The sequence below is a fragment of the Artemia sp. Qi Xiang Cuo genome, chromosome 3, assembly GCF_049724085.1.
Source record: "Artemia sp. Qi Xiang Cuo chromosome 3, ASM4972408v1, whole genome shotgun sequence".
In the NCBI taxonomy this organism is placed as follows: Eukaryota; Metazoa; Arthropoda; class Branchiopoda; order Anostraca; family Artemiidae; genus Artemia; species Artemia sp. Qi Xiang Cuo.
The window spans coordinates 87,542,464-87,557,697 of record NC_142796.1 but is presented as its reverse complement, the minus strand read 5'-3'; the positions used below and the strand labels follow the sequence as shown (position 1 = coordinate 87,557,697).

Sequence of the window (15,234 nt, the reverse complement as noted above, 5' to 3'; positions counted from 1 at the left end):
AAACAGGATGACTGGTGTATGCTTATAACACTGATGGGCAAGGGCGGATCCAGGATTTTTTTTCGGGGGGGGGGGGGGTACTAATTTTTGACTCAGTTTTCGACTAATTTTACTGATTTTTACCTAGGTTTTACTAATTTTCGACTTATTTTTGACTCGGTCGAAAATTTCGGGGGGGGGGGGGTTCAAACCGGGTAACCCTTCCCCCCCCCTGGATACGGCCTTGCTGATGGGGAATTCGGAACTGCTAATATTTCTAGACACAATTTTAAGACAAATTAGAGACAACTTTATGCAACGAATTGAAGACACAAACATTTTAGGCTATTATGACTTGATCAATGAATACACTGAATCCTTTTGCTCCCTTGAGGTCATCTTGGCCCGACAAACAATCCCTGAATTTTCAAGTTTTATTTCCAAGCTTGTCTTTTTTTCTTTTCTTTTTTTAATTTTAGTGTTTTTTTTGCGACTCCACCCCCTCCCCTTTTAAAGGCCAGAAACAAAAAGTATGTAAAAAATAGAACTGAAAGATTATTTCGACTCCATCCCCCTTCCCTTTTAAAGGCCTGAACCAAAGAGTATGTCAAAAAGAGAACTGAAAGATTATTTCGACTCCAACCCCTCCCCTTTTAAAGGCCTGGACCAAAGAGTATGTCAAAAAGAGAACTGAAACGACTCCACCCCCTTTTTTTAAAGGCCTGAACCAAGGAGTGTATCAAAAAGAGAACTGAAAGATTATTATGACTCCACTCCCTCCACTTTTGAAGGCGTGAAACGAAGAGTCAAAAGGAGAACTGATAAGAGATGAAACTGTGACTATTTGTCATTGTGATTTTGTCGTTTGTAATTTCCATCGTGATTTGGAAACTATTATTATAAATTACAAGCTACTAGGACCACTGAGAGTGCAGCTTTACAGGGGCGTCAATTGGAGGGAACAGGGAGCCAATTGCTCCCCAATAATTTTTGCCCTTCCCTAGATTTGCAAGAATTAATCCTTTTTTAGTATTTTCATTGAAAAATACCACTTCTTGGAATTCTCAATGAAATAAATAAATAAAAAAATTACCACCCCCCGTATTCTGAAAATATATATTCCCCCTCCACGTACAGTTTCGAAAATTAACGCCACTGCAGTGTTGCCCAGAAAAATTGAAACATTCATAATAACGTTCAGCTTAATTCACTTAATTTGTATTGTAGCTAAAACTCCAAGTTTATTTGGTCTATTAAACAGACATAAGTAAATATTGGCTCTTTGAAGCAAATTTTTCTCAATTAAAATCACTGCTACTGCCAATGTTGCCACTGTTCGCCCGAAATATTGGCCTGTAGCTCTTCCATAATTTGTGACTTATTTATAAAACTTTTCCTTTCAAATTCCTTTGAAATTTTGTGACCTCATAGGCCCACGTTGGGGCAAGTTTTTAAACTTGTTTGTATCCTAAATACTGAGCTCAAGAGTTACTTGTAAAAAACTACGTAAGTAAATGGGATCACATCCAGGATTTTTTATCGGGGAGGGGGAGTATTTTTGTCGGGGGAGGGAAGGAGGGTTGACTTAAAAGTAAAGATAACTGGAATTAAAATTCTGAAGTATATGTTTTTTTTGCTTTTTAGACAGGAAGATAATCCTTACAATGCAAATCTGCACATTTCAGAATCTAAGCAGGCAGTTTTTTGTACTTTTTTTTTATCAATCATAAAATAATTAGGGCTAGGTTATTCTGCAAAATATAGGCCAGTTAACGTGAAAAACAAAATTAACGAATATATCTAATCTGCCCTTCTGGATGAATTGGTTCTTTTACCTCCGTGCCAATTTGAAAACTAAAAACAAATTAAAGAATACGGAGCCGGATTTTACAGTCCGTACGGGCGGTGCTGACAGGGACTGTGCTGGTAGGGACAGTGTATGTGTATTCCACGATGAATAAATCTTATCTTATTTCACTGCCCTTCAGCCAGGTATTGCGATGGGGGTCGGGGCCAGCCATCCTGTGCTTTCGTAAACCCTTCCTGTTTACCTTCCCCAGATTTCTCAAGGTACCCATTTAGAGCTGGTTCGACTCTGACTGAGCTTACGAAGTCCCGTCATTGATCCCCGTTCAAAACCAAACAAACAGCGACACCAGGACCCGAATACCTGTCGGGTCCATCGAGGACAAAATAACTAACATTTTAGTTAAGGTGGTCATAACTAACTTTATGATATTGCCGGCAACACCAGATGGTACTAATACCCCCCCCTCCCTATTACCGCTACTGCATTTTAAGCTACTACAACCAAAATTACCCTACAACTTAAAAGGAATCAGCCGAAACTGAATTCGAGTGCTATTTGATAGACAAATTTCAATTGGAGAATTTAACAACAGTGTTTAAGGATACGGCAAGCCTATTGCTGTTTTATAGCGCTAGAACACTTCTCCATCTTCTGTACCAAAGTGAATTTTAGGAATTTTTACTTATCTCCTGATATAAAGAAATGCAATAATATTTTTTTTTTATGATTACCCAAATTTCTACTTCATTTATTAATTTGGCCACAATCAATGGCGCCAATTCACGAAAACACCGGGGGGTGGAGTGAATTTCTCAAACCTAGGGGGGGGGGGAGTACAATTTTGTTCAATTCGATTTTTTTTCAATGAAAAAAACAAGAGAAGAGTCTTTCAACAAAAATACCAAAATTTATGTTTTTTTTAGTGTTTGTTCGTTTTCTTGCATTCGAATATCTACTCTAGAGGGGTGCAATCCAGGGGGAAAATTTAGCAAAAATTTTAGTTTGGGGAATTTCAGAGCGCTAGAAAAGGGGGGAAATGTAGGACAACCAAGTGATTTTAGAGCCAGTGAAAAAAAAAATTCAGCCAAAACCTCCGCTAAGTCGTCCTCAGTACAAATAAAAAGACAAAAATTGTCAAAAAATTGTAAAGAATAAAAAGAATACACAATATATAGGAAGAAAGTCCATAAGGGAACTCGTATGTTGTTTTTTTTCATAAGAAAGGGACTTCAGAAAGGGTTCCTTCTCTTTTGTTTTGTGTTTTTTAAGGTCTGTCTTTTATAGAGACCCCATGACTTTTTCTTTACTATTTATTATTTACTCCAAGGACGACTGAGCAGAGTTGTCAGCCAAAATATATACATACTTCATTTTTTTCACTGGCTGTTAAATCACCTCGTTTTTCTTTGTTGTTCCACATTTTATCCTTTTATTAGCCAGTGCGGTTTCAGAAATTATTTTTGAAAACACGTCTTATAGAAATGTACATGGCGGTCCTTGTAAGTGTTAATTTGCCCCCCCCCCCCAAATTTTGAAAAATAACTTCCCCCTTAAACTTCCATGAATTTGGTCCCCTGTTTAGCTAGGGTGAAGGCCCATGGAATGAAGACCAGCACCGCCAGTGTATGCAATGAAGTCTAGTGCCGTTTCTTTCCTTTTTTGTCTTTACCTGTAAAGCTACAATTTTTAGTTTGAATTTATACTCTGCTGGGACAAGAAAATTTCAATGGAAAATTCAGAAGATTTTTCTTCTAAAAACCTAAATGGAATATTTGTGATTCATAATTTAGTTGACGGATAAATCTGGCGTCGGTACTGTAATCAACCCTTTTAAGTTAATCCACAATGGTGGTATCTTCTTCCATAAACTGACTATTAAACAGATCGCTAGTCAAAGCGCCCATGAACATCGGCACTGAATTGCTTTTTTGAAGATACTCCTCCATTAAAGGGCCAAGTTTTTCTGAAAATTCTGTGTGCATCAACTGAATATCTCCATTATCGTCCATCTGCAATATAATATGCTCATTATATGATTATAATATAATATATGCTCATTATATGATTTTAATGACAAAAGTATAATTTTAGAGTTTTAATTTTAGAGTATATTACTGATAAAAGTATGCCATAATGGTTGTATATTGCTCTTTATAATAATACAATCTGTGGCTCATATTCAGAGGCGGTTATACCAGAGGGACAGAGGGGACACTTACCCCGGGCACAGAAATTTTTGGGGCCCAAAATTTCAAACAAATAATCTAATGGTTTTTCAAATTAATAACGGATTTAATACTAACGGATTTGAAATAATAACGGAAATTAATAACGGATTTTCAAATTTTACCAGTTAATAAACGAAAATAATTAATAAATTATTGATTAATTAATAGAATAAAAATAGATACAATTTAAAGAATGACTAAATAATAATAGTAATAACACAGTTCATATAATTAGCAGTATGATCATTCTCTATCTCACCCATTATAAAAACCCGGACCGGGGTGCGAGTGCTCCGGAAAACGTTTTTGCAGATATAAACATAGGCGAAGTCAGATTAGCGGGAATGCAGGTTAGTCTGTTTCCGATTGTTTCCATCAGAGTGCATTGAAACAATCAGAAACAGACTAACCCGCATTCCCGCTAATGCAGAAATAAGTGGGAGGAGCTTTTTGTTCGCACCGAGAACGAAGACCAGAAATGATCTGCGATAAGCTTACTGGTATATTCTGTCTACTGTGAGTAATAATAATTAATACTAATTAGTTAATAACTTAAAAAAATTATGTTAATAAATGATAATTATGCTAAAATTTGGCCTGGAAATTTTGCGGGAGACAGGAGGGGGGCGCTAATCAGGATACTTCTCCGGATGCAAGAGAGGCCAGAATCGCAACTGCTCATATCATGAATAAGCTGCATGACCAACAGAAACCAAACAGGAAAACAGACACCCTCTTTTGGAGAGTAATCTGGATCTTTCGTTTATGCCTTTTGTTTCTTAGCTTGGCAATACCCTGATAATATTTTTTGCAGTAAATATCATATTAGACATGGGATCTGTACATAAAGTTAAATAATAAAAACAAAGTTTTTTCTTCAACTGAAAATAAGCAGCAAAATTAAAACTTCAAACGAACAAAAAATACTACGAGTATGAAGAGGATTGTCCCCCTCCTTAACACCTGGCTCTTTAAGCTAAAGTTTTTTAGTACTTTTAAAAAAGCTTCTTATTGTTCTAATTAGACGACCCTTGTGTTTCAGGAGCCTTTCCTAAAGAATTCCTAAAGTATTGTTTTAATGTTACTTCTTACTTTTAGTTGCAAAAACTTATTTTTTCATTTAATTTCTTATGGTTTTTTAAATAATACCAGGAAATCTGGCTGCACCTCCATGGAAAAATACTCCTCCCCCACGGAATAATTCTCTAGACAATTCAATCCAAATGAAAATTTAACCTAGACAATTACCCTTAATATCTCCGCGCGTAAAATTGAGACGGAAAAGAGTAAGACATAAAAACAACTTCGTATAGGAATTATGGCAAATTTCCCCACTGTATAACTTCCCCTGAAAAATACACACCCTAGAAACTTCCCTTCCATGGAAAATTCCCCCGTCGAAAAAACCCCTAGCAGAAAATGTGTCCCCCTCACCCGAAAATGTATGCATACTTCCCAATAACAAATACTAGGCGTAAACAATGGGCGAATTTTACAACTCAAGGACCTTACCCCTGGGGCCTGGGGGTGCGTCATGTTATATTCAAAGACACACTAATTGGGCCTTTCAACTATGATGAACACAATGGCTATTTCAAAATTTTGATCAGATGATTTGAGGAAAAAAGGGGCGGGGCCTAGTTACCCTCAAATCTTTTTGGCCACTTAAAAAGGGCACTAGAACTTTTTAATCTCTGTTCGAATGAGCTCTCTTTCAATATTCTAGGACCACTGGGTTGATACGATCGCCCCTTGAAAAAAACATCAAATAAACACGCATCCATAATCTTTCTTCTGGCAAAAAATAGAAAGTTTCACATTTTCGCAGATAGGAAGTTAAAGCCTCTACAATACGGTTCTCTGATACGCTGAATCTGATGGTGTGATTTTCAGCAAGATCCTTTCGACTTTTAAGGGGTCTTTCCCCCCTTTTACGAAAATAAGGCAAATTTTCTCAGGCTTGCAGCCTTTGATGAGTAACACTAAACTTAATGAAACTTATATATATGGAATCAGCATAACAAGCCTATTCTTTTTATATATCTATTGGTATTAAAATTCCTTTTTTTAGTTTCGGTTACTATTGAGCCACGTCGCTCCTTACTTATAGTTCGTTACCATGAACTGTTTGATTAAACAGAGCGGAACATTTGCATATTACACGCATTAACACTAATTTTTTACTTACCCAACAAGGGACAAAGGGACTTTGACACAAGAGACAGAGTTTTGAATTAAATCATGACTAATAATTTACTGACCTGTGTAGATGAGAAGAAAGGAGGAGCAGAGTTGGAGGAGTTGGAGAGTGGAGGAGAAGAAAGGAGGAGCAGAGTTGGAGGAGTTGGAGAGTGGAGGAGAAGACAGGAGGAGCAGAGTGGGTGTTGTTGGAGAGTGGAGGAGAAGAAAGGTGGAGCAGAGTTGGAGGAGTGGGAGAGTGGAGTAGAAGAAAGGAGGAGCAGAGTTGGAGGAGTGGGAGAGTGGTGGAGAAGAAAGGAGGAGCAGAGTTGGAGGAGTTGGAGAGTGGAGGAGAAGAAAGGAGGACCAGAGTTGGAGGAGTTGGAGAGTGGAGGAGAAGAAAGGAGGACCAGAGTTGGAGGAGTTGGAGAGTGGAGGAGAAGAAAGGAGGAGCAGAGTTGGAGGAGATGGAGAGTGGAGGAGAAGAAAGGAGGAGCAGAGTTGGAGGTGTTGGAGTGTGGAGGAGAAGAAAGGAGGAGCAGAGTTGGAGGAGTTTGAGAGTGGAGGAGAAGAAAGGTGGAGCAGAGTTGGTGGAGTTGGAGAGTGGAGGAGAAGAAAGGAGGAGCAGTGTGTGAGTATTTGGAGAGTGGAGGAGAAGATAGGAGGAGCAGAGTTTGTGGAGAAGGCGAGTGGTGTAGAAGAAATTAGGACCAGAGTTGGAGGAGTGGGAGAGTGGAGGAGAAGAAAGGAGGAGCAGAGTTGGATGAGGTGGAGAGTGGAGGAGAAGAAAGGAGGAGGCAGAGTTCAAGTCTAGCTCTATGAAATTAGAAAAGTTCACCATTTTCCAATAATTCATGTATTTTACAAATAAACTCGCCTATCCTTTTGTAGAATATTTTCAAATTTACCCCCCCCCCCAATAGATACCTGCGTACAAACTTTCTCTAAAACTTTTAAATACTATGCACAGATTAAAGCTTCTTTTTATAGCATAATTTTCAAAATAATACGCGAAGCTATTAATGCTTTTTGTCTTCTTATCGACCCCAGAATTTTCCACATCTAAAGGTGAGTTTTCTAAAATAATGATGTTCTAAATAAATTTGAAATCCTTGTTTAGATCGATAAGCTTCATAATTGGAATCACGCTTATGTCGGGGAGGGGGGGGGGGAGGTTTAAATCAGAATTGCGTTTTAAAATAAATTTCCTTGTAATTTTCATCATCTGAATTTTGCTATTCTGATGTTTAGAGATCTCCCAGAATAATGCCCCCCCCCATGAGAAATCTATTTACAGGTTTGTCTTATCAATACAGCTTAATGAATTGAAAAAAGCGACCGAGCCAAAATGATAAGACTATCAAGGAAGGTTGCACATGAATGGTTCAATGATATGCTTAGAGACTAATAGCGATCACTTTGCGGTAACTAACCATTTCAAGCTTAAACGTTGTCCTTACTTTACAAGGGCTGAAAAGTAATTTATAGATTCGAATCACTGGCAGAGCTTTTAAGCCTTACTATGGGCTTGAGAATTACCTTACCATAGTTCCGCATGTAGCATCAAGGAAGAGCTTCCAGTCACTCGTCAAGTTCGCTGCAGCTACGACGTCCTCGTTGGTTCTGCCTGATATTTTTGCCATGGCGTGATCCGGGACCTTCCCCTTTGACGGGTGCCCGACGGATGTAAGTACAGGACAGCCATAAGAAGCGTTTGGTTGTTCATTTGTAGGACATGCCCTAAATACCTCCGTCTTCACACTCTGATGAGGCTGGTCACAAGCGATTGTCTCGTTGCATCTCGTATTGATTGATTGATTGAAATGGTAAGAACGTCAGACGTTCTTACCATTTCTAGGTTTGGTTGATAATGGTATTTAAAAAATGTGGTAAGTGCCAGTTAAGTATGATGTAATTATTAGTTGAAAATAAAACCCATCTCATCTGATCTCAGGAAATATTGATGATTGAGCGTCAAAATTGTAGGTGGTGTCCGACCGATTCACAATGAAATTAAATACAAATTTTTTTTTTTTTCCTTGAAAGTAAGGAACAACGTTATAACTTAAAATCGACATAAATTATTCCGTATATCAGGGGGGTGGGTTGTCCCCTCCTCAATACCTCGCTCTTTACGCTAAATTTTGACTTATTGTTCCAATCATTTAAGAATGACTCCTACAACACAAGGGCAGTTTATTTAGAATAACAAGCTTTTTTTTAAAGTTCTAAACACTATAGCGTACAGAGCGAGTTATCGAGGAGGGGCAACCACCCTCATTTACGTAATAATTTCTGTTCATTTTAAGTTTTATTGTTGCTCCTTAATTTCAGTCGAAAAAACTATTTAATTTGTGATAGTTTTTTACTAATTCCGGGAAATCTGGCCCCCCTCCAGGGAAAACTCCTGGGCGAGGTCCCCCCCGTCCCCCTAGATCCACCAATGGCACTAGAACTTTTGACTTTCGATCAAATTAGTCTCTCCCGATCTTCTAGGATCACTGGTTCAATACGATCACCCCCTGGGAAAGAAAACAAATTAACACGCATCCGTGATCTTGCTTCTGGCAAAAATTCAAAATTCCATATTTTTGTATATAGGAGCTTGAAACCTCTACAATAGGGTTCTCTTATATGCTGAATCTGATGGTGTTGATGGTAAGATACTTGGTATTTCCCCATTTTTAAAAATCGGGCAATCTTTTCTGAGGCTCGTAACTTTTGATGGGTAACATTAAACTTGATGAATTTTATATATTTTGAACAAACATCTAAATTCAATTTGATGTATCTATTGTTGTCAAGACTCTGTCTCTTGAAGTTTTGATTATTATTGAGCTGCATCGCTCCTTACTTACAGTTCGTTACCACGAACTGTTTGATTTTTTTTTATTGGCTAGTTCAGGCTAGTTGAGACAGATAATTTTCCTTATACGGTAAAATTTCAATACAGTTAAAGACTCAAAATCAAACTTTCTGATTTGCTGGCCTTAGCTGAATTCCAAGAAGTTCACATAAATTGAACTTCTATGCCGGTTCTAGCTAGCTCCGAAATTTAACCCTATCTTAGAATGAATGAGCCTTCTATCAGACCTATTATTTCATATAGTCATGCGCGCAGAACTTTTTTCGAGGGGGTACCAATAAAAAAGCTTCATAATTTGAATAAGAAGTGCCCAGAATGCTTCAGTGATTTCACATACGTTCCACGATATCAACTTTTTAGTCATATCATATCCATACTGTAAATATTTAGGTAAAAGCAGGGGTATGCAAGCCGATTTTTAACTTGGAGATGAAGCAAAGAGGAGGGATTTGAGTAATCAACAGTAAAATAAATAATAATAACAATAGTCATTTATTTATAACCCACTATACAAACAGGAGAGATGGAATAGCAAAAAGTAATGAAATCTTACTGAAATTTCACCATCAAATTCAGCGTATCAGGGAACACTACTTTAGAGTGTTCAAGCTCCCATCTTAAAAAATATGGGATTTTGTAGTATTACCAGAAGAAAGATCACGAGGTATGTTTATTTTAGTTTCTTTTTCTTCAGGGGTGATCGTATAGAACTAAAGATCCTAGAGAATCAGGAGAGGGCTCACTCAAACGGAAATTAAAAGTTCTAAATCACTTTTTAAGTGACCAAAAACGTTTTTTTTTACCAAAAAAGATACTGGAGAGCACGGATTGACACGCATGGCAAATGGATTTTTTCATGCATCTAAAACCAAAAAATGGAGGTTTTGACCCCCCCCCATCCCGAAAAAAAACTCGCTTTTATGTAAGGGGAGCAGTGACGCGTCTTCTATTTTCCCTCTATTGTTCCTCCAGGGATAATAGGCTACTTCAAAATCGTAGAGAAATGTTTACTGACTCTTCTAAAAAGTACTGGTACATTCTGGTGCTATTTCTACAGTGGAAAGGCTGGAAAGTATTAGAAGAGCACCATTGTAATCTCTATGGTCGAAACTTCCTAACCAGTGGTTTAAAATCCCCCTTTTGTGTACTCTCCGTCCACCCCCCTTAGTTAGTGAAAACTAAAAAAACACGTTTTGAAGCAAAAATTATAATGGACAAAAATTCAGCGATTTATTTCATTTTTATGACAAAAAATAATTTCTTTTTGTCTCCAACTCTTCAATATACCTCTCGGACTTTACACAGTTGTACCTGCCTCGTCGGATTCAAACTTACATTTAATTGAAAACCTATATTTAATGCCCTGTTTTACAAAAAAAAAAACACATTGACTTCTTGGGTTTCATTGCCTATGTTAAACACAGATCTGTTTATAAAATGTATTGGGTATATTAAGAAAAAGATTAAAAGAGAACAAAAACAATTTGAAATGCAAAGTTTTTCTTACGGTAGTAAAGAGCGAAGCTGAAACATAAAACGAACAAAAATTGTTGCTTCGCAGATTATACAAGATATATCTACACAAACAGCTCAAGCAAACTGACACGTGATATTCCTGAATATGCGTAAATTCTAAACACTAGCGCTTTACTGAAAACACAAAACCAAGCCAAAAAAGCAAAATGTTCTCTTAGGAGCAGGAAATTCCACAAGTAGCCAGCAGAAGACATGAGATTAATTTATATGGCTGTCCACATTCATACGCCGGGCACGATATTGATAACTTTTAGTGTAAAATCATAATTATGTAAAAAAGCCAAGCGAGCTCGGTTTTCAGTAAAGTGATAGTTTATAGAATTCTACAAACATTGGGAAATATCACAAGTCAGTTTATTCGAGCTAGTTTTGCAAAGATACCATCCGTAGTCGGCCAAGCTATGATTAAAGAAAGCTTTATTTTTCACAAATTAATTTTGCTCGTTTTATTTTTTCTTAGCTCGTTTTGTCTCGTATTTACAATTTTAAAGATCCTGGAAAGAAAGAATTGTTTTTCAAGCTATGATCTTTAAGTTACGAGGCGTAAGCTACGCTTGAGACCTATTTTGGAGAGAAGACAAGGATAGAGAGGGGGAGCTTGAGTAAGCGACAGTAAAAGGTATTAGGCCAGTAAAATTATTTACAACGTGAAATATCCAAAAAACGAAGGACTCCTTTTTAACAGTTATAAAATTGAGAAAGGATGTCAATTTGTTAACCATTACATTTTCGCACCTTGCAAATTTATGTAAAATCAAGCTTGATACCCAGTTTGTAGAGTTAAAATGCTGAAACAGGGAGGGCGCGGCGGAGTACGGGGCGGAGGGAGGGCGGAGTACGTGACAATAATGGTATAAAATTGTAGGTCACACACATCTGAATGAACATCAATGATGTTCTGAAAGAACATCAACAAGTCACACACAATCTGAAGTTTATAGGAAACATTGCACTATTTTTAACAGTTTTAAAATTAAGAAAATACCTTTATCGGTTCTCGAATTAGGATAATGGTTCTAAATGGACCAGAACATGTATTAGATAATAAGCTGAATATAGATTATTGCGCAATTTGTTTATACAATTGATTGACATTCATGAAAACCAAGTTTACGCATGAACTATTATGCTCAAGCTTACAGAGCGTAAACATAACTAAATCAACATAATTGATTTTGATTGTTTTTTTCCATATTTATATTTGCATGTGTTTGTTCAGCCCATCAGGGCTTGAGATAGTTCAGTTTGCAAAATGAATCTTATTGAAACAGGCCACTGATAATCAGTCAATGGCAACACGCATATCCAGGGCACTTTGCATAGATCCCCTCCAAATCTTACGATTACTAAAATCTTTCCATTAAATTCCTACATATCTAAAAAAATTTGCCCGTTTTAATATATTTTTTTAAATTTTCCTCCCTCTCCCGAAATTAAATCATGGATATCTGATTACCCGGTCTTGGGTTTCTTAATGCTATCAAAAATCTGATGAGGCCGCCATTTTATCACTTCCCTTCTTTTTCTTGGGATTAATTAAAAAAAAAACTTTTTCCACAAAATAAGTTTTTCAAAGAAAATTAAAGAACTCAATTAAACAAAAATGAGCAAAAATAAAATCAAATAATCTACGAAGCGTGAAACTACCACAAATCAGCATCGATAAATAAATGAAACCCAAAACGAACAGAAATTAAATAAATTACCGAGTTAAACTCAAAACGAGCAGAAATTAACATAAGTTGGGCTCAAAACCCCTATGCCTTCCCAAGGCCAGAACAAAATTTGCACTTTACTAAAAAAAAATATAAATCCTCTTTCTTTTATAACTTTAATAAATCAAACGATATTAACATTTGATTAAAAAATATCAGTATATGTATATTAAACTGACAATGTAGATTCATTTGTATTTTTTTCAGTAAAGAGCAAATTATGTTCTGGCCTTGGGAAGGCATAAGAGTTTTGAGCCCAACTTATGTTAATTTCTGCTCGTTTTGAGTTTGACTCGGTTATTTATTGAAATTTCCCTTCGTTTTGGGTTTCATTTATTTATCAATGCTGATTTGCGGTAGTTCTACGCTTCGTAGATTATTTGATTTTATTTTTGCTCATTTTTTTGTTTAATGGAGTTCTTTACTTTTCTTTGAAAAACTCATTTAGTGAAAAAAGTTTTTTGTTTATTAATTTTTGTTCGTTTTATATTGACATAGTTTTTTCAGGGAAGAAGAAAATAATACTTAAAATCTTTTCGTTTTTTTAAGAATTTATAGTTTGGCCTGCTATTTGTATGCTGGAGAAAAATTTTCAGCAATTTTTAACAACATACACCCTTTTAAAAATCTGGACACAAATAGTAGTGTTTAATTTAGTTTCATACCTCTTCTAGTTGACCTGAAATAGAAAACTTGATACCATTCGCAAAAAAAATCTTCTTACTTTCTTTGATAGCTTGAATACACTTACGCTATTTTGACTTGGTTAAATTTTAAGAGCAGATGTAGCCCAAAAAGTTTGCACATAATACCCTCAGTCGTTCTTGGGATACTGCTGAGATGCCTTATTGGGACTAAGCATTAACACAGTGAATTTTGATTTAATTTTGATAATTTTGATAGCAACATTTAGATTTTAAACATAAAGGCAAATGGAACGGTTGGCATGGGAGGGGGATTAGTTGCCCTCCAATCACTTTTGACTATTAAAAAGGGCATCAGCCCTTTCTATTTTCAATCCAATGAGCCCTTTTCGAAGTTTCTACGACAACTCCTTCGATACGAGGTGCCCTGGTCTAAACAACAACAACAACAAAAAATCGTACATTATACCCACATCGATCTTTACTTTAAAAATTTCAAGCCTTCCAATCACTTTCGACTATTAAAAAGGGCACTAGACCTTTCGATTTCCAATCGAATAAGCCCCTTCTGAGTTTCTACGGCAACGCTTTCTATAAACACCTTATATGCCCCCAGAGCATAAATTACAACCCTTACCCTAAGGGCAGTAAGGGTGGTTGTCATCCTCAAACACGTAATTTCCAGAACTTTCAACTACGTTAGACAAAATGGCTATCTCAAAGTTTGGATTGGATGTGTTTAGGAAAATGGTGGGCGTGAGAGGGGCGTTGGTCGCTCTCCCATCACTTGCAACTGTTAAAAAAGGCACTAGCCCTTTCAATTTCCTATCAAATGAGCCCTTTTGAAGTTTCTACGATAATACTTTCAATAAAAACCTTATATACCCCCAGGGCATAACTTACAACCCTTGCCCCGAGGGCTGGGGGGGGGGTATCACCCTCAAAGACATAATTTTCGGAACTTTCTACTACGTTGAACACAATGGCTATCGGAAAATTTTCATTTGATGTATTTGGGGGAATGGTGCGCGTGAGAGGGTGGTTAGTTACCCTTCAATCACTTTCGACCATTAAAAAGGGCACTAGCCGTCTTAATTCCCAATTGAACGAGCCCCTTTTGAAGTTTTTACGACAACTCTAACTATAAAAACCTTATATGCCCCCAGGGCATGACTTACAACCTTCGCCCTGGGGGCTCTGGGGGGTTTGTCATCCTTAAATACATAGTTTCCAAACTTTCAACTACGTTGAACAAAATTGCTACCTCTAAACTTTGGCTAAAGGTGTTTGGGGAAAGGGTGGGCGTGGGTGGGAGATCAATTACTCTCAACTCAATTTCGACTATTAAAAAGGGTAATTTCCATTTCCATACAAATGAGTCCTTTTTGAAATTTCTACAACAGCTTTTTATATAAACATTATATGCCCCCAGGACATAACTTACAACCCTTGCACTGAGGGCTCTGACGGGGTTATCATCCTAAAAGACCTAATTTCCAGAAGTTTCCACTACGTTGAAAAGAATTGATATCTCAAAATTTTGATTTGATGTGTTTGGGGAAATGGTGAGCGTGAGAGGGGGGTTAGTTGCCCTTCAATAACTTTCGACTATTAAAAGGGCACTAGCCCTTTTAATTTTCAATTGAATGAGCCCTTTTTGATGCTTTAAAACATCGCTTTCTATAAAAACCTTACATACCCCCAGGGCATAACTTACGACCCTTGCCCTGAGGGCTGTGGGGGTGGAGGTGCTGTCATCCAAAATTTTCAACTACGTTGAATAAAATGGCTATCAAAAAATTTCGATTGGATGTGTTTGGGGAAAAGGTGGGCGTGAGAGGAGGGTTAGTTGCCCTCAAATCACTTTCGACTATTAAAAAGGGCACTAGCTCTCTGATATCGATAGATCTCTTTTTCAAGTTTCTACGACAAAAATTTCAATAAAAACTTATATACCCCCAGGGCATAACTTATAACCCTTGCCCTGAAGACTGTGGAGGGGGAGAGAGTGACCTGCTCAAAGGTATAATTTCCTGAACTTTAAACTGCGTGAAACAAAATGGCTATCTAAAAATTTTGATTGGATTTGATTGGAAAAGGTGGGCGTGAGAAGTGAGCTAGTTACCTTCTAATCACTTTTCACCACTAAAAAGAGCACTGGACCTTTGAATTTCCAATCGAATGAACCTTATTTCAAGTTTCTGCAATAAAGATTTCAATAAAAATTGACATGCCCATAAGGCATAACTCACGACTCTTGCCCTGAAGACTGTGGAGG

General features: G+C 37.0%; 1 protein-coding gene across 1 annotated transcript in view; it reads right to left on the bottom strand.

The window, feature by feature from the left end:
- Positions 1 to 1,551: 1,551 nt before the first annotated feature.
- Positions 1,552 to 15,234, bottom strand: part of Mad1 (Mitotic arrest-deficient 1) — a 183,894-nt gene continuing 170,211 nt past the window's right edge. Inside the window, exon 12 of the mRNA XM_089086702.1 lies at positions 1,552 to 3,798. Coding sequence (XP_088942828.1) covers positions 3,625 to 3,798 — 174 coding nt within the window. The 3' untranslated portion in view covers positions 1,552 to 3,624. The remainder of the gene's footprint in view (positions 3,799 to 15,234) is intronic.